The 27175-nt window shown below is 36.2% G+C and overlaps 1 protein-coding gene across 2 annotated transcripts in view; it reads left to right on the top strand.

The window, feature by feature from the left end:
- The window catches only part of GPALPP1 (GPALPP motifs containing 1), a 60814-nt gene that overhangs the window by 21043 nt on the left and 12596 nt on the right, over positions 1 to 27175 (top strand). The window contains exons 5-9 of one of the 2 annotated variants that reach the window (XM_037155079.2): positions 8294 to 8425; positions 8961 to 9125; positions 12375 to 12473; positions 24623 to 24841; positions 25463 to 26871. In XM_037155079.2, the coding sequence (XP_037010974.2) occupies positions 8294 to 8425; positions 8961 to 9125; positions 12375 to 12473; positions 24623 to 24841 (615 nt within the window). In that variant the 3' untranslated portion in view covers positions 25463 to 26871. Of the gene's footprint in view, positions 1 to 8293; positions 8426 to 8960; positions 9126 to 12374; positions 12474 to 24622; positions 24842 to 25462; positions 26872 to 27175 lie in introns of those variants that run through there. The other variant, XM_037155081.2, reaches the window with a different exon arrangement.

Below are 27175 nucleotides of genomic sequence, written 5' to 3'. Positions count from 1 at the left end.
GATCTCTATTTCTCCGAATGTGTTTCTGTTCTAGTTGTTTGCTTAGTTTGTTTTTGTTTCTGTTTTATTAGGTTTGGCTGTTGATACTTGTGAGTTTGTGGTTATTTTACTCTTCATAGTTTTCATCTTCTTTTTCTTACAAAAGTCCCTTTAACATTTCATGTAATAAGGGCTTGGTGATGACGAACTCCTTGAACTTGACCTTATCTGGGAAGCACTTTTTCTGCCTTTCCATTCTAAATTAAAGCTTTGCTGGGCAGAGTAATCTTAAATGTAGGTCCTTGCCTTTCATGACTTGAATACTTCTTTCCAGCCCCTTCTTGCCTATAAGGTTTCTTTAGGGAAATCAGCTGATAGTCTTATAGGAACTCCTTTGTAGAAAACTGTCTCCTTTTCTCTTGCTGCTTTTAAGATTCTGTTATATTTAATCTTGGCTAATGTAGGTATGATGCTCCTTAGTGTGTTCTTCCTTGGATCCAACTGTTTGGGACTCTGTGAGCTTCCTGAACTTCTTGTAAGTATATTTCCTTTGCCAGACTTGGGGAGTTCTACTTATGTTTTCAAAAAAATGTTCAATTTCTTGCTCCTTTCTTCTTCTTGTACACTTATGATTTCGATCTTGGAATACTTAAAGTTGTCCCAGAGGTTCCTGAGCCTCTCCTTATTGTTTTGAATTCTTGTTTCTTCATTCTGTTCTGATTGAATGCTTATTTCTTACTTCTGTTCCAAATCATTGCTTTTAGTCCTGGTTTACTTCCCTTCATTGTTGGTTCCCTTTGTATTTTCCTTTTCAGAGACTTTACTTTTTCCTCTATTTTGTGACCATACTCAAGCATTTCTGTAAGCATCCTGATTACCAGTGTTTTGAACTCTGCATCTGATAGTTGTATTTCCTCATTGCTTAGTTGTATTTTTTTAACATTTACCTTCTACTTTTTTTATTGTAGTTCAAGTACAGTTCTCTCCATTTTTCCCTCACCACTCCCCCTCACCTCAGCCATCCTCACTTCTCACCCAAGATCCTACCCCCCTTTGGTTTTCTCCATGTGTCCTTTATAGATGTTCCTGAAAACCCTTTCTTTTGTCCCCACTGTCCCCTCTGATCTCCCCTCTGGTTACTTTCAGTTTGTTCTTAATTTCAATGTCTTTGGTTATATTTTGTTTGCTTGCTTGCTTTGTTGATTAGGTCCACTTAGAGGTGAGATGATATGATATTTGTCTTTCACTGCCTGGCTTATTTCACTTATCATAATGCTATCCAGTTCCAACCATGATGTTGCAAAGTATAGGAGCTCCTTTCTTTCTGCTGCATAGTATTCCATTATGTAAATACACCATAGTTTCTTGATCCATTCATTTACTGGTGGGCACTTAGGTTGCTTCTAGCACTTGGCTATTGTAAATTGTGCTGCTATGAACAATGAGGTGCATAGGTTCTTTTGGATTGGGGTCTCAGGGTACTTAGGGTGTAATCCCAGCAGTGGAATAGCCAGGTCAAAAGGCAGTTCCAGTTTTAGTTTTCTAAGGAAATTCCATACTGTTTTTTATAGTGGCTGCACCAGTCTGCAATGCCACCAACAGTGCACTAGGGTCCCCTTTTCTCCACAACCTCTCCAACATTTGTTGTTTCTTGATTTGTTTATGATGGTCATTCTCACCAGTGTGATGTGCTATCTCATAGTGGTTTTAATTGGCATCTCTCTGATGGCTAGTGATGCTGGGCATCTTTTCATATGTCTCTGGGCCCTCTGTATGTCCTCCTCAGAAGTGTCAGTTCAAGTCTTTTGCCCATTTGCTAATTGGGTTTTTTGTCTTCCTGGAGTGGAGTCATGTCAGTTCTTTATATATTTTGGAGATCAAACCCTTGTCCGAGGTATCATTGGCAACTATGTTTTCCCATATAATTGGTTCTCTTTTCATTTTATTGCTGTTTTCTTTAGCCATGCAGAAGCTTTTTAATTTGATGAAGTCCCATATGTTTATTCTTTCCTTTATGTCCCTTGCTCTAGGTGACATATCGGTGAAAATGTCACTGTGAGGAATGTCTGAGATTTTCCTGACGATGTTTTCCTCTAGAACTTTTATGGTGTCATGACTTATATTTGTTTTATCTACCTTCAGTTTATTTTTGTGTATGATGTAAATTGGTGATCAAGTTTCATTTTTTTGCATATAGTTCTCTAGATCTCTCAACACCATTTGTTGAAGAGCCTATTTTTATTCCATTTTATTCTTCTTCCCCCTTTGTCAGATATTAGTTGACCATAGAGACTTGCGTTTATTTCTAGGCTCTCTGTTCTGTTCCATTGGTCTGTGTGTCCATTCGTATGCCAGTTCCAGTCTCTTTTGATTATAGTGGCCTTGTAATGTAGTTCGATATCAGGTATTGCTCTTCTTTCTCAAAATTGCTATGGCTATTCAGGGTCATTTATGGCTCCATATAAATTTTTGAAATGTTTGTTCTGTATCTGTGAAATATGCCATTGGTACTTTAATAGGTATTGCTTGAATCTATCAGTTGCTTTGGGTAGTATGGACATTTTTATGATGTTAATTCTTCCAAACCATGAACATAGTACATGTTTGCATTTCTTTGTGCCTTCCTTAATTTCTTTCTTCAGTGTTGAGGCGTTTTCTGAGTACAGGTCTTTTACTTCCTTGGTTAGGTTTATTCCTAGTATTTTATTCTTCTTGTTGCTAAATCAAATGGGATTTTTCCCCTGATTTCTGTTTCTGATATTTCATTGTTGGTGTACAAAAATGCCTTTGATCTCTGGATATTGACTTTGTATACCCCTGTTTTGCCAAATTCACTTATTAGGTCGAGAAGTTCTTTGGTGGAGTCTATAGGATTTTCTGTGTACACTATCATGTCATCTGCACACAATGACAATTTTGTTTCCTCCTTTCCAATTTGGGTATCTTTTATTTCTTGTCAGTGCTGTGGCTAGGACTTTGAATACTATGTTGAATAGAAGTAGTGAAAGTGGACAACCTTGTCTTGTTTCTGATCTTAGTTTTTAGTTTGTGCCCATTGAGTATGATATTGGCTGTAGGTCTCTCATAAATGGCCTTTATTGTGTTGAGCAATGCTCCCTCTATTCCCACTTTGCTGAGTGTTTTTATCATAAATGTTGGCTGTACCTTATCAAATGCTTTTTCCATATCTATTGATATGACCATATGATTTTTTCTTTGCCTTTATTTATGTGATGTATTATGTTTATTGATTTGCGAATTTGTACCATCCTTGTATCCCTGGAATGAACTCCACTTCATCATGGTGTATAATCTTTTTAATGTATTGCTGGATGCGATTTGCCAATATTGTTGAAGATTTTAGCATCTGTTCATTATCAATACTGGCCTGTTGTTTTCTTCCTTTGTTGTGTCTTTATCTGGTTCTGGGATTAGGATGGTGGTGTCTTCATGTAAAGTGTTTGGGAGTCATTTCCTCTTCTTGGATTTTTTGGAATAGTCTGTTAAAGATAGGGGGTAGCTGTTCCTTAAATGTTTTGTAAAATTCTCCTCTGAAACCATCCTCTACGGGGCTTTTTTGTGATGGGAGTTTTTTGATTAACTGCTTCAATTTCATCAGCTATTATTGGTCTTTTCAGGCATTCTGCTGCTTCTTCATTCAGTTTTGGATTTCACCTAGGTTTTCAAATTTCTTGCCACATAGCTCTTTATAGTAATTTCTTACAAGTCTTTTTAGTTCTGTAGTATCAGTTGTAATCTCTCCATTTTCATTTCTGATTGTGTTTATCTGGGTCCTCTCTCTTTTTTTTCTTGATGAGTCTACTTAAAGGCTCGTTGATTATCTTTTCAAAGAACCAGTACTGGTTCAAAGAAAATCCAAAGGATTTTCTGATCCTTTGGATTTTTGTTTTAGTCTCTGTGTCATGTAATTCTGCTCTGATCTTGGTTATTTCCTACCTTCTAGTTGCTCTGGGCTGTCTTTGTTGTTCCTCCAGTTCTTGTAGGCATAGGGTTAGGTTGTTTATTTGAAATGTTTCTATCTTTTTTATGTAGGCCTGTATAGCTATGAACTTCCCTCTCAGACTTCCTTCACTATGTCCCATAAGTTTTGGATCGTTGTGAGTTCATTTTCACTTATTTCCAAAAAGTTTTTGGTTTATTCCTTGATCTCATTTTTAACCCATTCATTGTTTAATAACATGCTATTTGATGTCCATGAATTTGAGTGTTTTTGAGCTTTTTCCTTGAGGTTGGTTTCTAGTTTCAGGCCCTTGTGGTCAGAGAAGATGCTTGATATGATTTCAGTTTTACTGAATTTGTTGAGACTTGTTTTGTTTCTTATCATGTGGTCTATCTTTGAAAATGTTCCATGTACATCTAAAAAGAATGTGTATTTTTGCTTCTTTGTGATGAAAGGTTCTATATATACCATTTAAGTCCCTTTGATCTAGGACATTTTTCAGTGCCACATTATCTTTGTTGATATTTTGTTTGGAAAATCTATCCATTTTTTAAGGATTTTATTTATTTATTTATTTTAAGAAGAAGGGAGAGAAATGTCACTGTGTGGTTGCTACTCACACAACCCCCTCCGGGTACCTGACCCACAAACCAGGCATGTGCTCTGACTAGGAATCAAAGCAGCAACCCCTTGTTTCACAGGCCATCACTCAATTACTGAGCCACACCAGCCATGGCAGATGTATCCATTTTTGACAGTGGGGTGTTAAAATCCCCTACTATAATTGTGTTGCTGTCAATGTCTTTCTTGAAGTCCTCCAAGATTTTCTTTACATACTTCGGTGCTGCAGTGTTGGGTACATATGTGTTTAACATGTTTATTTCTTCTGGATGGATTCTTCCCTTGAGTATTATGAATTGTCCTTCTGGATCTCTTTTCATGGCCTTTGTTTAGAAGTCTTTTTTCTGATATCAATATTGCTACCTTGGCTTTTTTTTTTTTCCTGTCCATTTGCTTAGAATATTTTTTCCAGCTCTTCACTTTCAATTGTGTAAGCTTTTTGTTCTAAGGTAGGTGTCTTGTAGGCAGCATATGTATGGGTCATGATTTCTTAACTGTTCAGCTGTTCTATGTCTTTTGATTGGAGCATTTAATCTATTTACATTTAAGGTTATTATTGGTAGATACTTATTAATTGCCATTTTACTTCCTTTGTACTGGTGTTCCTCTCTCACTCCTTCTCTTCCTTTTCTTAAAGCAGTCCCTTCAGCATCTCTTGTAGAGCTGGTTTGGGGGAGGTATATTCTTTGAGACTTCTTTTGTCCAGGAAATTCCTTATTTCACCTTCCATTTTAATTGGGAGCCTAGCTGGATAGACTAGTCTTGGTTGCAGGCCTTTGATTTTCATTACTTGGAATATTTCTTGCCATTCCCTTCTGGCCCATAACGTTTCCATTGAGAAGTCAGCTGCTAACCTTATGGGGACTCCTTTGTATGTTACTACATGTTTCTCTCTTGCTGCCTTTAAGATTCTTTGTCTTGGAATTTTCCCACTTTAATGATGATGTGTCTTGGAGAGGGCCTCTGGGTTCCTCTTCATTGGGACCTTCTGTGCTTCCTGAATTTGTGTGACTTTTCCTCTCATTAAATTTAGGGAAGTTTTCTATCATGACTTTTCAAACAGTTTTTCTGTCCCTTGCTAGTCTTTGTCTTCTTCTGGTATCCCTATTATATGGATGTTATTATACATTTCATGTTGTCATACAGTTCCCTTAACCCCTCTTCATTTTTTCTGAGCCACTTTTTCTTTTCTTGCTCTTTCTCTGTGTTTTTTTCTATCTTGTCCTCCAGCTTGCTGATTCAATCTTCTGCTTCATCTAGCTTGCTTTGATTCCTTCTACTGTGTTCTTCACTTCAGAAATTGTATTCTTAATTTCCTCTTGGTTCTTGTTAATAGTTTCTATTTCCTTTTTCATGCTAATATAGTTTTTAGTAAGTTCATCATAGTTTCCCTATAGTTTTTGGTAATTCTCAGTGAGCTCAGTGAGTTCATTATAACCATTACTTTGAACTCTATCTGATAGCTGACTTGCCTGTATTTCATTTAGCACTCAGAAAGAGTGCTTCCTCCTTTCCTTTTGTTTGGGGTTTCTTTGTCTTCCCATTGTTTGTGAGACTCTTCTTGTTTGCCTCTGCTTCTTAAATTGATCTGTTCTGGCTCCCTGAGTTTGTGGTGTGAACTTCTATGGTAGGAGACCTGTGAGATTCAGCAGTGCAGTCTCCTTAATCTCCTGAATTTGAAGCTCTAGGGATGCCATTTATCTTGGCTCTCTGGATGTATTTGTGTTTTGATTTGTCATTGGGTCTTTCTTTGGTGGGCCGTTCCCTCCAGCTGCTTGACTGAGGGTCACTCCACCCACTGTATCTTGTATGCTGTCGTGCAGGTGCTGCCAGAAGAATACCACAGAGCCCAGGTAACAAACCCAAATATTCAAAAACATCTTGTCCTGGCAATCTCATTTTCAAAAGCAAATGAACCAGTATTAATGAGGGTATAAGGAGATTAAGATTATTACTACCATGGAGAAAGACTATAGTATAAATCATAGTGACTTAATATGCACAGACTTGCTCTACAAGAAATGAATGTTAAAAAGCTATGCAGGAAAGAAAACATCAGTAATAATGGAAAAGATCACAGTGGATTTCGTCTTGATAGCCTTTAGTATTTACCACTGTTTTTTTTCTTTCTGGATCTGCCTCTGGTGATGTCAGATGCTGACCCCATCTGGCCTTGGGCAGCATGCTCTCAGTTTGCCTGCTCGGTAGTAAGGGACAGAGCCTTACATATTTGACAGGGCGAGGCAATTCACATCATGTGTTGTGATGCTGTAGGTGGGGGAGGGGTCTGAAAGGGAACAATGCCACCTGCTCAGTTCTCTGAAGCTTTCAGTCACTTCCTCCACTACCCACAGGCAAATTGGGTCCTTCTGGTTCTGATTCCCACGTGGGTGGTTTTTTTATACCTTTTTAGGACCCTTTCGGTCTCTCCAACAACTCTCCTGTGAGGCTGGGAGTTTCTGCAGTCTCAACCCCCACAGGTTTTTTTAGTCAGAGGTTTTGAGGCTTTATTTGCCAGCACTGGAACCCTGGTTTGTGTGGTCTGTCTGGATCCCCAGTTATTCCTCCCAAGTTTATCTGCGGGTCCACCAGCTGCCACCTTGCTGCAAGTCTTCACCCTAGCTACCTGTCTCTACCCTTTCTAGCAGCCTAGAGGAATGTTTCTTTTTTAACTCCTTGGTTGTCAGACTTCCATACAGTTCTCTCTTCTGGCAGTTCTGGTTATTTTTGTTTTTAAATTTGTTGTCCTTTTTTTGGTTGTGTGAGGAGGCAGAGTATCTATGTATGCCTTCATCCTGGCTGGAAGTTAACAGCATGTGATTTAGAGTAAGGCTCTGGACAGTATGTAATTATCTAGTCACTTCTACATGTGGCAATCGCTATAATTGTTCACAGAAGAAACTACAACTAGAAAGTTACCTTCAAGTGATTAGTAGGAAAATATAAACAGTACAAACGAACTCCTAATCATGGTAGTTTGAAAAAAAATAAGAAGCCGCTGCCTTTCAAAGCTGGAGGACAAACATATTTTATTCATCTGAATACAATGTATGTGTTAGGAAAAGGACTGCTTGAAACCCTACTGTATATAGCATCTAACCCAGAGTCTTACATGAAAACCCTTTATTAAAATGATGTGCTAAAAATTAAGAAAATAAGTAACTACAATACTGTAGCTATGATACAGTATTGGGGTAAGTAGTATACTTTGGGAACCAAATTAACTCATTCAGGTTAACATTTGTGAAATACACAGCATCTGTATTTCTGTTGGGGGTACTGCATTATGAAGGCTGATACAGCTTCCAGTAGTGTCTCAGTTGTGTGCCTTTTATCCCAAAGAGCTTTTTCTGTACCAGGAATGCAAATGGTTTCATCTCCAACCTGTCAATAATAGTTACCTAGAATATCATTTTGAGAAGAATTATGAGACCATATTGTTGTCCATCAGGAAAAAAGCTGAAATAATTTAATTTAATGAGGTCTGCTGTGGACCTCCGTGGGAGGAGAGTTGGGACAATACATATACTGTGGATTTGTCTTCCCTGTACTGTACACTTCAGGAAGGCACAGAAAGTGCCCTCGTTGCTCAGTGCTTAGCCAGCAACAAATTGATTTTTGTTATATTTTCTCTTGGTAATCAGATTCAGTGACTAAACTTTAAATAATTTAGTCATTTTCTATAATCTGTAGCTCTGCTCTTGGTTAAAAGGTAATATCTTATTTTAAAAGGAAATAGACAGCAGTGAAGATGAAGATATTGTTGGACCAATGCCTGCAAAGGGGCCAGTTAACTATAGTGTAACAACAGAGTTTGAAAAAAGGGCCCAGAGAATGAAAGAAAAACTGACCAAAGGAGATGATGTAAGTTTTTAACATATGCTACTCTGAGAAATTAACTAAATTAAATTTTTAAATTTTAAAAATATACATTAAATAATACATACACGGGGTGGAGCAGTGTGAAACGTGGTTTATTCTTATATCATTATTTATTAATTATTGTATTTCTTTTCCCATACAAACAACTATAAACATGCTTTTGCCTCACCCTGGGTATGTATTTATGTATGTATATATGGAAGAAAATGTAGTGGCTAGGTAACCCAGAAGCTATAAAAGGAAAAGACTGGCAAATTTGTCTATTTAAACATTTTTATATGGCAACTATAATGAAGTTAAAAGAACAATAAATTAGATGAAAATATTTGTAATGTATGTGATGAAAACATTAATTCTTTCTATTAAATCCTTTGTCTTAAAGTCTACTATTTAACTTTAAAGCCTCAATTGAAAAACATAGTCACTTCTACAACATTTTACATGCACACACATATACTCTTTCCAGGCTACTGGGGTTTGATTTGTTGTTGTTTTTAACTTTTTGTTTCTCTTAAAGGTTTCAGCTAAACCAGTTACAAGGGAATTGTGGATGACTGAGCTTCCTCCGGAATTTAAAGACTTTGGTCTTGGGCCCAGAACTTTTAAGAGAAGAACCAATGACAAATCTGGAGATCGATCAGTCTGGACAGATACTCCAGCTGACAGGGAAAGGAAGGCTAAGGTGAAAGTATTTGTTCATGTATTTCTGTCCATGCTGTCTCTATTTGGAAAAGATACAAGGCAAAATATTTAAGGGTACTATTTTTTAAATGATTCCAAAAGGAGAAATACAGATTTCCCCATGAAGGAAAGTGACACTATTTGCTTACTATTTCCCAATAAAACTAGATCATTTAAATCTCTAGAAAACCCTGAGGCATGGGTTTACTGACCTCATGTTATAGGAGAAACTAACTTCTGTGAAGTCAATTTTTCTGGTATTACAATGCTGGTAGGTAATGAATAATAATTCTGTTTTACATCTTTCTAACTCTAAGCTCTTAGAGTTAGGAATTTTAAAACTGGTCCTTATTCAACATCTTACTATCTGCATGACAAAGTATGTTTTAAAATATCTTGAAAGAAAACAAAGCCACAGATTAACCTAGATTCTTAAGTGATGCATAATGACTCATGCTACTATCAAGATAGGCAAGAGCACTTTCACTAATAGTACTAAATACAGTATGATCTCACTTACATGTGGAACCTAAAAAAAGACAAAATATTTTTTTTTTAAACTGAGCCTGAGGTAGGGGGTGGACAAATAGGTGAAGGGGGTCAGAAGGTGCCAATTTCCAGTTATAAAATGAGTCAGTTCTGGGGATATAATTTACAGTATGGCGGCTATAGTTAATAATACAGTACTGCATTTTTTTAAAGTAGCTAGGAGACTGGGTCTTCAAAGTTCTCATTACAAGGAAAAAATTTTTGTAACTATGTAACAATGGATATTAACTAGATTTATTGTGGCAGTCATTTTGCAAAATATACAAATGTCAAATCATTACATCATACACCTGAAACTAATATGTTACTTATACCTCAATAATAAAATAAACACTTTCATTAATGCAGTAAATATTTTACAAGATATATACCCCCAAAAGTATGCATAAAATACATTATTTTTAAATTTTCTTTTCTTGAATTGTTATTGTTTATTTCAAAACATTCCTTTGTAAGTGTGTTAGCAGTTGAACCACTGTCCCCAGAACTACTCCTTAAATTTACTCCATCCAAAGATTTTAATTCCCTTAGGGTATCCCATTGAGATTTTAAACACTCTGCTAATTGGAACCTTAAGATTTATAGCTTTATCAGTTCTGACTTAAACAGTTGCACAATGCCTTATCTCACTTGGTTTATCTCGTTCATTAGTACCTAGAATTCTGTGGATTTCTATTTTCATTCTATAACTATAAATGGTGTTACAGGCTTTCTATTAATTGCCGGTATAGAAAGATGAAAGAGCTCCTTAAGGAGCATTTATTTTAGTGGAGAATTGCTTGTGAAATAGTGTTACTGTTAAAATGAGGATAGTATGTTGAAGTCTCCTCATTTTAGCACCCTAACCTGCATATGTGGCAGTGTCGTAAGTTCTCTATTGCCCTGAAGATTAATGGAATCTGGAGTTGTTATAGAAAGGTGAGGTGAACCAACACATGGGGGCAGAAGACACAACAAAAGATGTGGTGTAAACATGAGCCACACCTTCGAATGATGAGTGTTGGAAGGCCTGTCTAATCCTCCTTAACTGGTCTCTTATACAAATAATATACTATTGGCGTTTTTGTATTTTAGCCTTTAAGATTATCTCCAAAAATACAATAAATCCCCTTGCTCACATGGACTTTTTATTTGTGCCTACATTTATTATGCATTTTTCTGTCCTTTTGTATACAGGGAGTCATCTTCAGAAAAAGATATCACAGGAAAATGGAACAAATAGAAACTAGGCAGTACAATTTGAACTAAGTGATTTTAGGCCCTATGACTGAATTCTTTAGGTCTGGTCATTCTTTTCAGGGCGTAATGTAATATTCAGTGTTTACAAAGGACTCTTGAAGGAAATTGCTTGCTATCCCTTAAATTTTATGTGGTACAGTATTACATCAGATAATACATATTTATATGTATTTGTGGTACCAAATAACATGTATTATCACAGAGCTGTTCATTTTCTGGTATTTTTTGATCCTGTGTAAAAGTTCATGACTAATTTTTTATTTTTGTAACAGATCATACTTGTTTCCTTTATTTAAAAAAAATTTTAATAGGTTCTCTTCATCTAACTTTTTTATATTTGATTGCGCAGCATACATCTCCCATATCACTCATATTCTCACATTCACTTAGGCAACATTACCTAAAAGAAGTAAAGTTGTTCTTTAGAAAGAAATAGCAGTGTGATGTATAAAATAATTGAATTGGTTATGTTCTCACCTCCCAATCTTGACTGGATCAGTTAACTCTTTAATAGTCAGGTTTTTATCTCCATCTACTATAACATCATTTTTCTCTACAATTAGAAGCATCTGTTTTCTGGGAAGTGTTTTATGAAAAATAAGAATTGAGTTATTCCTGTGTTTTTAATGTAGTTTATTAAATGCAATGTCATTTTAGTACATTATAAAGATAATTATATAAGAGCCTCATTGGTTTTCTTAAGCAAATAGCAGCAGTATAAAAATATATTTTGAGAACAATGGTTTTCAGTTGTTTTTTATGTTTATTTTCTTCATTTCTGGTTCAGACTGTATTCTCCAGAATTTTTTTTCTAACTAGAATTTGTTGGAAATTTACCTAAGTATGTACTTCAGGTAAATTTGTGTGTGTGTGCTATGGCACATGTTGTTTTTTATCTTAACTTTAAATCCCTTGTTCATTGCTGGTATATTTTGTATATTGGCCTTGTGTCCTACAGCTTTGTTGTACCTGCTTACTATTCCAGGAGTGTTTTTGTTGATTCGTTGGGGTTTTCTACATCGATGGGGTTTATCATCTGTGCATATACTTTTATTTTTCTTTTTCTTTCTGTACACATTTTATTTCTTTTTCTTAATTTGTTTCCTCAAAAAGTGACCCAGTTTTGAGAACATAAATGCAAGATATCTTTTTAGGCCTTATTTTACCTTTAACATTTTATCATAGTTTGTCAAACAGATGTCTGAGATAAAAAAAAATTGGTGATTCTTCCATTTCATTGGCTAGAGTTGTGTAGGTTATTTTTTCTTGTTTCCAGGAAAATCTTAGATTACCAACAGACCTCTAATCAGGTATATTAACATTTGTGGTGGGAAGAGGTTCAACAAGCCTGACTTATTACTTTAGTCTCTAATTACTCAATCTGAGTAAAAATTATAGTTTTCCTTTCTATTGTCCCTTAATTAAATGGTTCAGTAATGTGTTATCTGGGCTTGTTCCTTAGGAGACAAAAGAAGCAAGGAAGTCACTTAGTAAGAAGGATGAAGAACATGTATTGTCAGGAAGGGAAAAGAGATTGGCTGAACAGACATCCTCATACAATGTAAGTCACAGAATAAAATATATAACCTTTTATGTTTTTCTATCTTTTAATGCTCATTTTTTCCTTTTCTTGCTTCTCTTTTATATGTCTTCTCTTTATCTTTTTCTATACATCTGTTCCAAAAAACATTGAACTGTTGTGTATGTATTTATATAAAATCCATATGTGTAGCATTTTTAACTCATCTCATGTAATAGTCTTAGTTCATTTTTTCACGTAAGTCACATATCAAAAAATTTAATTTTTAGAGAGCAATAGCATGTGATCAGAAGCTGAGAACCCTACTAACTCATAGAGAACCTAAGTATATACATTTTTTAATTATAAGCAGATTTTGAATATTTGATGTAAAGATTTAAATATGGGAGAAAAATGTTTTTAAAATATTTTTAATGTTTTAATATGGTTCAATCTAAATTTATAAACTGAGCAGTCAGTATACATTTGGCATATCATTATTTTGTTACATTCTCTTAGTTGAAGAAAAAAAAAGAATAAAAAACTGTCCTGGCAGGCTATCTCAGTTGGCTAGAGCATCTGCATATGTCAGGGTTGAGGGTTTGATCCTTGGTCATGACACGTACAAGAATCAAGCAATAAATGGAACAAATTGATGTTTCTTGCTCTCCTTTCCTCTGTGTTTCTAAAATCCTTTTTTTTTTTTTTTAATTTTTGTTTTCATTTTTTAAAAAACTGGTGTTTCAGTTCAAAGAATAAATGTGAATCACTAAGCTCATTGGCCCCTGAAAGATGTTGTATTCAGGAAAATTACCTTCTGTTCCCAAGATAGTTATTAATAAAAAGTTCCATAAATGTGAAAAATAAAATGAAAATGATTTATTGGACACGCAGACCAATATCACAATCAGTGAAGTTGAAAACTGACAAGCTCAAAAGTCACATCTCAACAAAATTAAAAGTGTCGCTATCACTTAAGCCATTTTCTCTGACTACAAGGAATTTAAGTTAAAATTCAGATAATTTAAAAGTCTGTACAAGAAGCTAGAAAAATTTAAACTTTGTATCAAAGAAGACATGATAATGGATGTTAGAAAATACCTAAACCAAAGTGATACAAAAATATAATATATTAAGATGTGTGAGATGCAATATAAGTAGTACTTAGATGCAAAGTTTATAGTCATAATGAGTTATGTTAGAAAAGAAGAATAGCTGAAAATTTACAAGCTGTGCTTTTTCCAAAAGAGCATTTTTATACAACTAAATATATACTCACCCTGTGACTGTGCAACTCCCTCCCTGGGCATTTATATAAAAGATGAAATGAAAGTATGTCCACAGGAAGACTTGAACATGCTTTATTCATAATAGCCTAAAGAAAAGACTTATATAAGAATATTTATAGATGCTTTATTTATAATACCTAAATTTGTGAACAGCTCAGGTGCCCAGCAAAGAGAAAAAAAGACCGAACTAAGCAATGAAATACTACTAGGCAATAAAAGGAACAGATTACAAATAAATGTGATAACGTGAATAAATCTTGAAGTCATTATGCTCAAGTGGAAAAGGTCTTATAAAAAATTTCCTATACAAGTCCATATTCTGTGATTACACTTGTAGGAAGCTCTACAATAAGCAGAATGAATCTGTGGTAAAAAACAACATCAGAGTAGTGGTTGTTGGAGTGGGAATATAGGAATTGAGCAGAAAGGGGCATGCAGAGCTTTCTAGGGTGATAGAATTTTCCAAGTTTTTATAGTAATTTGAATTATAAAACTTAGTAAATGTAATATTAAGATTTGTGCATTTTATTGTATATAAATTTACCTAAAAGAAAAACTTTTAAACAAATACTGAACTCTAGCTAATGAAATGAGTGATGAAGTACTCAGGGGAACATGTATGACGTATGCAATTGACTTTAAAATGCATTTTAAAAATGAGGATTTTAATCTCATACTGAAATTTTAGTTACTTGTAAGATACACTTTTCAACATATTAATATAGTCCTAAGACTAAATCAACTTCTGGCTAAGATGGAGGCATAGGTGGAAACACTGTACCTCCTCACACAACCAAGTATATGAACAACAAATATTTAAAAACCAGAATGCAACCAAAACAGAGAAAATTAAACTGTACCGAAGTCCAACAGACAACAACAGACCATTCATTCAGACCCGTAAGAGGGGCAGAGTTAGCGGCTGGCAGAGCAGGGTTGTACAGGAAAAAGCAGCCGGACCAACCCAGGTGCGCAGGCGGCGCCTGGCAGATCCCAGGCGTGGGGTGGCAACAGTGAGGGCCCAAGGCAGCTGGCTGACCATGGTCACACATTCGCATGCAGATAAACCTAGCAAAGGAGCAAGCAGTGAAACAGACCGCACAAACCAGGGCCCAAGTGCAGGGAAATAAAGCTTAAAAGCACCAATTGGAAAAACTTTCGGGGGTCGAGGTGTCCAAAGAGGCTCCCAGACTCACAGAGAGTTCGTTGGAGAGACCCACAGGGTCCTGGAGGGTGCACAAGCCCACTCACCCGGGAACCAGCACCAGAAGGTCCCAATTTGCTTGTGAAAAGCAGTGGAGGGGACTGAAATCTGAGAGAGAGCATGGGACAGGCACCATTGCTCCTCTCTAACCCTACCCCCACATACAGCATCACAACCCAGCAACCTGGGTTGCCCCACCCTGGTGAACAACTAAGACTCCGCCCCTCATACATAACAGGTGCAAACAGAACAAAACATTATGGCTCAAGCAGAAAAACAGCTAAAAGCCCCAGAGCCAGTGTAAGTGACAAAGAGCCAACCTATCACACGCACAGTTCAAAACATGGGTGATCAGGATGCTCACAGAACTACTTGATTTTTTAGTCACAAATTAGATGAACAAATGAAGGCTTCACTAAGTGAAATGAAGCAAAATGCACAGGGAAACAATAGTGATGGAAAGGAAACTGGGACTAAAATCAATCAAGTGGACCAGAAGGAAGAAAAAACCAAACAGAAAACAATGAAGAAACAAGAATTCAACAATAATGAGGAGAGGCTTAGGAACCTCTAGGACATCTTCCAACATCTGAATTATAGGGGTACCAGAAAAGAGGAACAGCAACAAGTGGAAAACTTATTTGAACAAATAATAAAGGAGAATTTCCCCAATCTGGCAAAGGAAATAGACTTCCAGGAAGTCCAGGGAGCTCAGAGAGTCCCAAAGAAGTTGGACCTAAGAAGAAACATACCAAGGCACATCATAATTACATTAGCCAAGATTAAAATGGAGAGAATCCTAGAAGCAGCAAGAGCTAAGGGGACAGTCACCTACAAAGGAGTCCCCATCAGACTGTCAGCGGATTTCTCAATAGAGACTTTACAGGCAAGAAGGAGCTGGAAAGAAGTATTCCAAGTCATGAAATCCAAAGACCTACATCCAAGATTGATCTATCCAGCAAAGCTTTCATTTAGAATGGAAGGGCAGATAAAGTGCTTCTCAGATAAGGTCAAGTTCAAGGACTTCATCATCACCAAGCCCTTATTTTATGAAATGTTAAAAGGACTTATCTAAGAAAAAGATTAAAAATATGAACAGTGATGGGACAGCAAACTCACAATTATTAACCACACCTAAAATAAAAGCAAACTACCAGGACAGCTAGACCAGGAGCAGAACCACAGAAATGGAGATCACATGGAGGGTTAGCAATAGGCGAGTGGGAGGAGAAGGGAAGTAGAAGGTACAGAGAATAAGTAGAATAGTTGGTAGATAGAAAATAGGGGGGAGGACAAGAATAGTATGGGAAATATAGAATCTAAAGAACTCGTGACACATGGACATGAACTAAAGGGGGGAATGGGGGAGTGGGTGTGCAGGGTGGAAGGGAATGAGGGGAGGAAATGGGACAACTGTAATGACATAGTCAATAAAACATTTTTAAAAAGACTAAATCATCCTATAATTCTTAGTTTTGATAAGTTGAGCATTCTTTATTCTCTTTAAAGATTTCATTTATTTAGAGAGAAGAAGGTAGAGAGAGAGGGAGAGAAACATTGATTTGTAAGAAACATTGGTAAGTTGCCTCTTGTATATGCCCTAACCTGGGCTGGACCCACAACCAAGACATCATCCCTGGCCAGGAATCTAACCAGTGACTTTTTGCTTTGCTGGATGTTGCTTAACCAGCTGAGCCACACCAGTCAGAGCCAAGCACTATTTAAAATATTACCATGAAGCCCTGACCAGTGTGACCCAGTGAGTTAAGCATCATTCTGCAAACCAAAAGGTCTCTCGTTGGGTTCCAAGTTGGCACAGGCCTGGGTTGTGGCCCACTACAAGAGGCAATTGATTGATATTTCTCACACAACAATCTTTCTCTCACTCACTTTTTCCATCTCTTCCTCTCTTTAAAATCAAATAAATAAAATCTTTAAAAGTAAATAAAATATTACCATGAAGACAAAATAAGAACCAAACTAGAATCTTAGCTTGAACTTTCAAAAGTTACTATGAAACTATCCCATTTACATAAACTACTCTGATTTATGATTTCTTATAAAATAAATTTCAGTATGAGTTTTTTTTTAGATTAAATTGGGTAAATAATCAAATTGGCATTTTGCAAATTGATCTCTACATGAATTGGCTTTCAATGTCAGTGAAATGGACTACTTCTAGATTTTTTAGTGAATTGACTACTTCTATATGTTTGTATTGTTTTTGTTATAGTTCTGGCATTAGTGTGGTCATGTGTGTCACAGAATGCAAAGTATGCTAAACCAGAGAGTGCATCTGAAACAACTAATGCAACAAATTCGAGACCTTGAATTGTTTAAATGGATTATAATACTCCAGTAATTTCATGTATATCCCTTCTTTTTTTCTCCTCACCCAAGGACATACTTACTGATTTTAGAGAGACAGGTGGAGAAACATTGATGTGAGAGAGAAACATACCGATTGGTTGCGTCTCATACACACTCTGACAAGAGACCAAATCCCTAACCTTTTGGTTTTGGGATGATGCACCGACCAACTGAGCCACACTGGCCTGGGCTTTTCCTGTCTTTATTCATGTTTAATTTATTAAATTTACTAATAACAGATGCTCCTTGGCTTAATAATGGGGTTACATCCCAATGAACCCATCATAAGTTGAAAATACCATTAAGCCAAAAATGTATTTCATACACCTAACATACCAAACATCACAGCTTAGTCTAGCCTAACTTAAGTGTGTTCAGAACACTTAACATGTGCTTACAGTTGGGCAATATCGTCTAACATGAAGCCTGTTTTATAATATAGTATTGACTATCACATAATTATGCATATCACTTTTGCACTATTGTAAAGTCGAAAAATCATAAATTGAAACATTTTATGTTAGGACCTGTCTGTATAGGGATCAGTAAATTGAAACCTGCCATCTTTATTTCTCCATTTTTGTTTGCTTTTTCTTACCTTTCCTACAGTTTTGCTCATCCTTTTTCTTAGTAGGGGCTCTAGATGAAGTAGGGCTTCTACAACTTCATTTTTTTTTTTTTTCACATTTCCTCCAAACTTTGTTCTCTGTTGTCTTCAGCTTTTTGATATCTTCAGGCCTTCCCCTTCCAACTCTTGATAGACTCTCTAAACACCTTCATCACTGTAGTTGCATTAATGAATTATTTTCTAATTAATGGGAAAAGAGGAAAATATGGAGAAATTATATGAAAAGATCAAGTTTTTATAGTACAGTTTTTTGCACTTATATATTCATATATAATTACATTATAATTCCCCATCCTAAAATTAACCCTATTCCACTGCTCTTTTGTGATGTCATTCCACTTCTTTCTATTAATACCAAACTGATGTGTGCACCGGCCCACAGTGCCCACGGCACCATGGATGAGACATGAGACAAATTCACACAGAATACTGAGTCCTGTGGAGGAAAAGGGACAGCCCGGCTACTCCCTCAAGGGGGGAGCTCCTCAGAGTGGCCTGGCCACTCTCTCAAGGGGAGAGTGCCCTGACCCTTGCCGTGACAGGGTTTTATTGGGTTTAATTTGAGCAGGAATATAGGTACAGCTCATTAATCATTGTCAGGCAGTAAGGATCAAACAGTAGATAGCATACAAAGAACTATGAGGGCTTCTTCTGAATCAGGGTCTATCAGCTAAAAGGCTACAAAACTGGGCAACAAACTCATTTCCTACTCAGGCCTTTGTCATTTAACTAAGAGCATTCTTAGAGAAGCAGACTTCACAGGATTTTACATCTCCTCTCTCAGGTCTGATCACCTGGGGAGCCCACCCTTTCCAGCACAGGGCTGCACTACCCTCTGTCATTGTTTCAGGCTTAAGTCAGGTAGAAGAGGCAGATAGCCAAGGAATTTTCAGAGACTTCTTGCCAACTCAGGGGAGTCAGGCTTTATCAAAGCCAAGGGGCAAGGGTCCTTTCTGCATAGCCCCCCAAGTCCTTCCCTGGGGCCTCCATGTGATCTTGCCTGTCCTAGATCATTCCCCCCTTGGGGAATCTTACCTGTCATTGGCTAACTGATCAAGCATTGGGGTCCAGTTATGAAAAAAGGAGCAGAAGCAGCACTCCTGCCAGGGAGATAAGCTTTGTCTCCTTAGTGGCTTATGGTCTGAAGGTCGCTCACTCAGCCTTACCATGGGGGGTTTACAGCTCCTAAAACTAGGCAGGGCGGTTCCCAACACCAAACTACCAAATAGAGTGATCTACACAGGGAGTTTCACAACTGATGGGTACTCTGTATAAGAACCTGGCTGATTTTTAAAAGCACGGTTGCTGAGACCCACAGTTGATGATTATCATTCACTAAATATATGGTGGGGCTCAGGAATCTTCTCTTCAACCAGTCAGCAGTGGAGACCAGTGGCCTTCAAGTGTTTCTGCTTTGGTATCCCCTAAAAGAAACCTTTTACTTGACATCTTAAATTTTATATTGTAAGTTTCAATAGTTACCAAATATATAATGTATAGCATTTATATGACTCTATTAAATGTTTTAGATGGAATCTAAATACCAACACAATTCAGGATATATCAATATTTGTGGAAAATATATGTTATAAAATATATAAAAATAAACAAGTACTTCCTTAATGGTTGGAAATTTTATTTCATCCTTTTTTCTCTTTGAGTTCATAATTTTATTTCTCTCCTGCCACGTAATTCTATTCTAACAGAATTTAATATTATACTTGAAAGTCTTTCATCATTATATTTGATAAGTTGCATTTTACTACAAGAAAAAATGTACATAAATTGAAATTGAAAGTTTAAAATTTTTTTTTCTGTGCCTTAAAATGTTTATACTTTCAAAAAATTTCTAGATTAAGTTATAATTTCAGTTGATCAAAACTGCAAACGAACCGTGATAGCTAGGTTGGTTATAGCATCATCCTGATATGCCAGGGTTGTGGGTTTGAGCCCTGGTCAGGGCACATATAAGAATCAACCAAGTAATGCATAAATAGGTGGAACAACAAATTGATGTTTTCCTTTCTCTCTGTCTTCCACCCTCTCTCTCTAAAATCAATAAATAAAATTTAAAAATTAAAAAAACCAATGTAAACATGGCAAATTTTGGTAAATAATTATTAATTGTAAAGAAGTAAAATGTACGTTTCATTTAATCTCCTTTTTTAGTATATTTTATTGATTATGTTATTACAGTTGTCCCATTTCTTTCTCCTCTTTGTTCTCTTTCATCTTGCACCCCGCCCAACGGCAACCCCCCACGGGTCATACATATACTTTCGTTGTCTTCTCCATATCCCATACTATTCTTAACCTGCCCCTGTCTATTCTGTACCTACCATTTATGCTTCTTATTCCCTGTACTTTTGCCTCATTGTCCTCTCTTGCCCTCCGCACTGATAACCTTCCATGTGATCTCTATTTCTGTGATTCTGTTCCTGTTCTAGCTGTTTGCTTAGTTTGTTTTTATTTTTGGTTCTTTTAGGTTTAGTTGTTGATACTGTGAGTTTGTTATCATTTTACTCTTCATCGTTTTGATCTTCTTCTTTTTCTTACATAAGTCCCTTTACCATTTCATATAATAAGAGCTTTGTGATGTTGAACTCCTTGAACTTGACCTTATCTGGCAAGGACTTTCTCTGCCCTTCCATTCTAAATGATAGCTTTGCTAGATAAATAATTGTGGATGTAGGTCGTTGGATTTCATGACTTGGAATACTTCTTTCCAGCCCCTTGTTGCCTATACAGTTTCTTTTGAGAAATCAGCTGATGGTTTTATGGACACTCCTTTGTGGTAACTGTCTCCCTTTCTTCTTGCTGCTTTTAAGATTCTCTCCTTATGTTGAATCATGGGAATGTGATTATGAAGTGCTTAGTGTATACTTCCTTGAGTCCAAATTCTTTGGGACTCTCTGGGCTTCCTGGACTTCCTGAAAGTGTATTCCTTTGCCACATTGGGGAATTTCTCTTTCACTGTTTTTTTTCAATTAAGTTTTCAGTTTCTTGCTCTTCCTCTTCTCCTTCTGGCACCCCTATGATTCTGATGTTGGAACTTTTAAAGATGTCCTGGAGGTTCCTAAGCTTCTCCTCATTTTTTTGAATTCTTGTTTCTTCACTTTGTTCTGGTTAAATGTTTGTTTCTTCCTTCTGCTCCAAATCATTGATTTGAGTCCCAGTTTCCTTCCCTTCCCTTCCCATGTACCAATTCTTTGTATATTTGTTTCCCTGTATATTATTCTTTATTTCACTTTGCATAGTCTTCATTTTTTTCTCTATTTTGCAGCCATACTCAACTATTTCTGTGAGCATTCTGGTTACCAGTGTTTTCAACTCTGCATCTCATAGTTTGGCTATCTCTCCATCACTTAGTTCTATTTTTGGAGTTTTCATCTGTTCTTTCATTTGGGCCATATTTCTTTGTATCAGTGTATCTGATACATGGTAAGAGATGGAGCCTTGGGTATTCACCTAGGTGGGACAACCCACTTTGCTGGGTTGTGGTACCATTTGTAGGAGGAGTTCAGAGAGGGAACAATGCCACTTGCTTGTCTCTTGGCTGGCTTTCAGTCACTTCCTCCACTACCCACAAGCAAATTGGTGCTGATTTCAGGTAGATGGTTTTGTGTCTGTTCTAGGACCCTGTGGGTCTCTCCAATGAACTCTCCTGTGAGACTGGGAGTTTCTCCTGCTGCCTCAACCCCACAGGTTTTTTTCAGTCAGAGGTTTTCATGCTTTATTTCTCCCACACAGGAACCCTGGATTGCATGGTCTGTCTCGCTCCCCAGTTGTTCCTCCCAGTTTATCCGCACACAAGTGTGGTACCTCCAGCCGCTGTCTTGCCCTCCTGGTCCTCTAGCCACAGGCTTGCTGTGTGTCCTCTCTGCCCCAACTGCCCGTCTCCACTGTTCCTACCAGTCAGAATGAATGTTCTTTACCTCCTTGGTTGTTTGTTTTTAAATTTTTTGTTGTCTTTCTTTTGATTGTGCAAGGAGACAAAGTTTATCTACCTATGCCTCCATCTTGGTAGAAGTCCTCATTTAATCTCTTAATGAAAGACTTTTTTTCTAGTTAGTTTCTGATCTTTGGATGAATGTTATTTAATGCTGGAATAAGACAGGTTTCAGTATCAAATGTGTTCTATTGTTTGTTTTTTGTGAGTAAGTGAGTTTTATACGTAAGAGCTAAGATACAATTTTTACATGAAGATGTAGGGCACCCTGGCTGGTGTGTTTGTGGATTGAGCACTGGCCTGTGAACTAAAAAGTCACAGGTTCAATTCCTGGTCAGGGCATATGCCTGGGTTGCCGGCGTGCAAGAGGTGACTAATCAGTGTTTCTCTTGCGTATTGAAATTTCTGTCCCCTCCCTTTCTCTCTGTTTTCCCCCTCTCTGAAAATAAATACATAAATAAAATCCTTGTAGAAATGAAGTGGATGAGATGGAAAACAGTTAACTACAACATCATTCTAACAATTTCTGATTTATTTACTTAAACCTCACAGCAACTTGTTAAACATTAATGATCTCTCTCTTGATTGTCAGCTATCCACTTCAGTCTTTTTCAGTTTGATCCCATTGGTTTATTTTCTCTTTCTGTCTTTCCAAATCTGGGTAATGGGAATAATAGCACTTAATTTACAGAGATATGGTGCAGATTCTACGTGAATCTTGCTAACATTTATTAGGAGATTCTTATGTGCCCAACACTATTAAATCCTTTGTATTCATTAAATCATTTAGCTCCTCCCTCACTCAGATATTTAAAAATTATTATTATCATTTTATATGTGAGAAATTGAGGGCTTAAATTACTTGTCTAAGTCACCAGAGTTGAAAGCAGCAGGACCATCATTGCAACCCCAATTTTCCTGACTTTAGAACTTAAGTTATTAGCTACTTCTCCATGTTATACATATTGATAACCTATTTTTTCTTAGCATGATTTGAATTTTTACCTAGTATTGTATTAAAAATAACTAGAAAATACATGAGTTGCAAATCAGTTTTTTTTTCTAAAAACTTTACCAGGATTTACTTATGAAATGACTTATGGAGGATTGGAAAAATGGAAACAATGCTAACTTAAATATTTACTTTTACAACATCATTTGTACTTTCTACTAAAACCTTATAGCTCCAGATTGTGCTCATTCATTTATAGGGAATGACTACCACATAACCTGACAAAAGTCGTTTCTGGTTGTCAAATCAGCCGAGGCAGATTTAACTTTCTGTCAGAAAACCTGACTCCATTTTCCATTCAAATAGATGTGTTAATCATTGTTCCTGTAACCATTCTGAATTCTAAAGTAGGTAAACCATGAATTTATTTGTCTTCTACATGAAATAGGGTGCTGCCACCTTCAACATTTCTTACAAATGCCTTGTTACTTTGCTTTTACTGGGCTGTCTTCACATGAATCTTTGCTGTCAAATATATTCTTTAACAGGGCAGAGCCTGGAAGAGAGGTTATATTAAGCAAAAATCACCCTTTCTTCCATTGCCCCATGTTTCAGTATACCTGAACTCAGAACATTCCAACAACAGCCAAAAACACCCATTTCAAAAATACATTATTACACTTTTAAGAGAAATATGTTTTAAACGGAAAGGACACTAAGCCCTTCCTTGATGAGAGGATGTTTCACTTACACTAGTATTTCAGGGTTTTTTGTCTGATGCCCTGGAGACTTGGTCTCCCAGGTGGTGTTCTGTAAGAAGACACTGAAAGACCTCACCTTTGTTAAATGGGAAGAGGCTGTAACAAAACAGGAATCATTCTCATAAGATGTATTATTGGCAAGTCTATTTTAAGTAAGACTACCTGAAGAAGTTGAGAATCAAGGGTGGATAACCTTAAAATTATCCATGCTTTCATACCCTATGGAATCCAGTCTGTGTAACCCAAGGATACACATACCCCAGCTTGAAGGCTGCTATTCAGTACCACCTATATCTTGTCCTGCATCCCACTCCCTGCTGCTTTCATCCAGGGACATTCTGTCTTTTACTGCAATACTCAAAGGTTCATAGTGAATCTCTCAATTTATGAAACCAATTGCCTTTGCTCAGACCTATCTCACTATATAGATGTTAAAAGGTAAACACTTGCTCCAACTAAAAAAGGAAGAAAATGAGGGAGGTAAGAAAAAGAACACAAAACTGAACAGAACAAAAGTTCTCTTGTGTAGGGAACATGCCAGCATGTCCTGCAGAGGCCTTGAACTGTAACACCTCAATGCTGTTATTTTTCTGGTTTCCCCTTGTTTTTACTTCAGCCTGGCAGTGCCTTTCCCTTCCTGGTCACTTGTGTAAGCTTCACAGACCGCAGCGTCCATAAAGCTTTAACCAGGCTGCCAAGTGAAAATGTTCTTTCTCTCTCCCTCAGGTTCTTGGTTTGGACTCTAATTTTGATACATCATACAGTGCTTTTCATTATGATTATTTAAACATTTGTCTCCTCTCTGTCTTGCTTTTTTTCTGTGTGTGGCATGCAATTACTTGATGCCTTATTTAAACTGAATTAGCCTCTGTTACGTATTTTCTTCATAGGTGCTGTCTTGGAATTTGAAAAACCTATTGGAGTTTATAAATAGCCTTCCTTAATGTTCACCATTACTACTTAACTGTTTAATTTCACTATTCTATTCTGTGAATAATCCACACAAACTAAGATTTTTTTTTCTCTTGCTTTCCCCAGGAATCAAAAAGATCAGAATCTCTTATGGACATTCATCAAAAAAAAATAAAGAATAAATATGCTGAAGATAAAACTAAGCCCCAAGAAAGAATACCATTTGACCGTGACAAAGATCTTAAGGTTAATCGGTTTGATGAAGCTCAGAAAAAAGCCCTAATTAAAAAATCCAGAGAACTGAATACCAAATTTTCACATGGCAAAGGCAGCATGTTTTTATAAGTAAGTATATTTCACTGAGGTATATTTTTATACTAATAAATTTGAGCTTCTCTAAAAATAAATTTTGTCTATAAATAGTTAAGTGCAAAACATATTTCTTTTCTAATAAAGTAGATTATAAACCTATAAATCTTTTTTATAAGAAAACTGATTTTTGAAAACTCAGCTTTCATGAACTTGAAAATATGGTATATAGAAAAGTAGTCTTGTTCTAATAATAACCTAATAGAACATTGCTATTAAAAATGCTAAAATAAAAGTTTAGTTTATGAGAAATGGAAAGTGTAGTTTAAAGATTGGGTAAATATGCATGGTTTATTAAAGGATGAAGAAAGATTTGCTAGGAGTCTTTTTATGTTGAATAGGATCACAATTAGAAAATGTTCATTGCTTTAAAGGTTCTCAATAAGGTATGGTTGAAAACCATTACATCATTCATTTATAGCCAGAACTGACAAGGGTTCATAATAGTGATGAAGGAATTACATAAAAAGTAATGCTCCTTCTTAAGATTTTTTTCAATTGTATGAAACCTGTATCAATATTAAAACATGGCTTTAAGGGAAAACACAGTTAAAATTAGAAATATTTTCCAACTTACTAAATTTTCTTATTCTTCAGGGGGATTTCCTTGTGCAATGAAGAAAAGTTGAACACTCTTTTACCTGTTGGTCCACAGTTATTACTTTGTTTTGAGTTCTTACTATTAGAGATTACTTTCAGCATAAAAACCATACAAACTCATCTTGTTCTCTGCATCCTTACAATCATGTGGAAGCATAACAAAATATCAGTGTTTCTTATGTAGAACAGAATTTTATATGTTTGGCTTCTGAGAAAGTATGGGCTTTTTTTCAAATAATTATTCTGAGGATTTCCCCCACCATGCCCTAATTTCTGTGCTGTGTCCCAAGCATCCTCTCAGATCTGGTCAGGACTATCTGAAACCTGGACCTCCTCATTGGATATTATTAACCTACCCTAGAGCAGGTGTGTCCGGGTACTTAGAGTAAATCCAAGAATTTGACATTGTTTGGATATTCCCTTTCAACTGCAAGGAGTGAATACATATTTACATGAAAAAAGTATATATGGAGGTTTTGACTGTTTCATCAACAGTTTGCTTATTTGGGCACTCGGTTTTTTATTTGTGGTTTGTGTTTTCTGGTGTGTTTAAGTCAGAAAGGAATCTCCATTATCTCATGTTCTAAGGAAAAAGTATTTGTTTTTTTCAACTTTAATAAGTGTTTAGAGGGGAGGCAATCTGAGGAACTAGATACACCAGTGCCCACGAGCAGTGTGGAGTCTAAGACACAGCCCTGTGACCTCAGCCAAAGCTTTCTAAGTCTTTAAACTCTGCTTTGAGATGATCTTACTTTACCCATATATATTTAACAGATTTTTAGCTAATTTATTGGGGACAAACTTTTATGTCAGTTATGAGTAACCTTTTTTGAAAAAAATGAAACTCTGTAATCATAACCACTCTAATGGAGCATTATAAGTTTGTAATGCTATAAGTACTGCTTCTTTAGATGTTAAATAGAAAATTCTAAATGGTTAAAGCCTAAATTCAAATTCTGTAAAGTTATATTTTCTTACATACAGATTAATCTTAGCTCTTCTGCTAGTTCTGTGTTCTAGTTTTGATAAAGCACAAGGTTTTAATGGGAAAAGATTCTGATTCCCAGTTCATTAGGCTTTATGAAAAATTGAGTAAACTGTTCAGAGAACAGTAAAAATTATTCTTCTTATAATCATAGCAGTATAGTGATATTTTCCATAACATCTGTGTAAACGGTAGCCTATTCAAGGAGTGTTGTTATTAAAGAGATGAATTATTCTCCTAAGCAAATTCATGTAAAGACTTCTTATTAGAGTTGAACAGAGCTAACTTTTGACTAAAGGTGTCATTTTTAATGGGTGGTATTGTATAAACACAAAACTTTGTTGCAAAAGCATCCGTTGCTTTCATTTAATTTTGTTATAATTTTTTCCTCAATAAAAAGAAATGTTTTCTATTTTCCTCATCCCTCTATAGATTCCTAACATATTTTTGGGAAGTTTGGTATTTTTAAAGTAAAAATATCATCTTTGGCCTGGCTGGTGTAGCTCAGTGGATTGAGCGCGGGCCTGGGAACCAAGCAACCACGGTTCGATTCCCAGTCAGGGCACATGCCTGGGTTGCAGGCCAGTTCTCTCCCTCTCTCCTTCCTTTCCCCTCTAAAGATAAATAAATAAAATCTTAAAAAAAAAGAAAAAAAATATCATCTTTGGATACTTATTTTTGCTGTTTTTATTCTAAAGGGATAGGGATATTTCTATATTATGTAC

The sequence above is a fragment of the Artibeus jamaicensis genome, unplaced genomic scaffold (assembly GCF_021234435.1).
Source record: "Artibeus jamaicensis isolate MK-2021 breed Jamaican fruit bat unplaced genomic scaffold, CSHL_Jam_final contig_414, whole genome shotgun sequence".
Classification (NCBI taxonomy): Eukaryota; Metazoa; Chordata; class Mammalia; order Chiroptera; family Phyllostomidae; genus Artibeus; species Artibeus jamaicensis.
The sequence above is the reverse complement of the archived record's forward strand: the minus strand, read 5'-3'. Positions and strand labels throughout refer to the sequence as shown.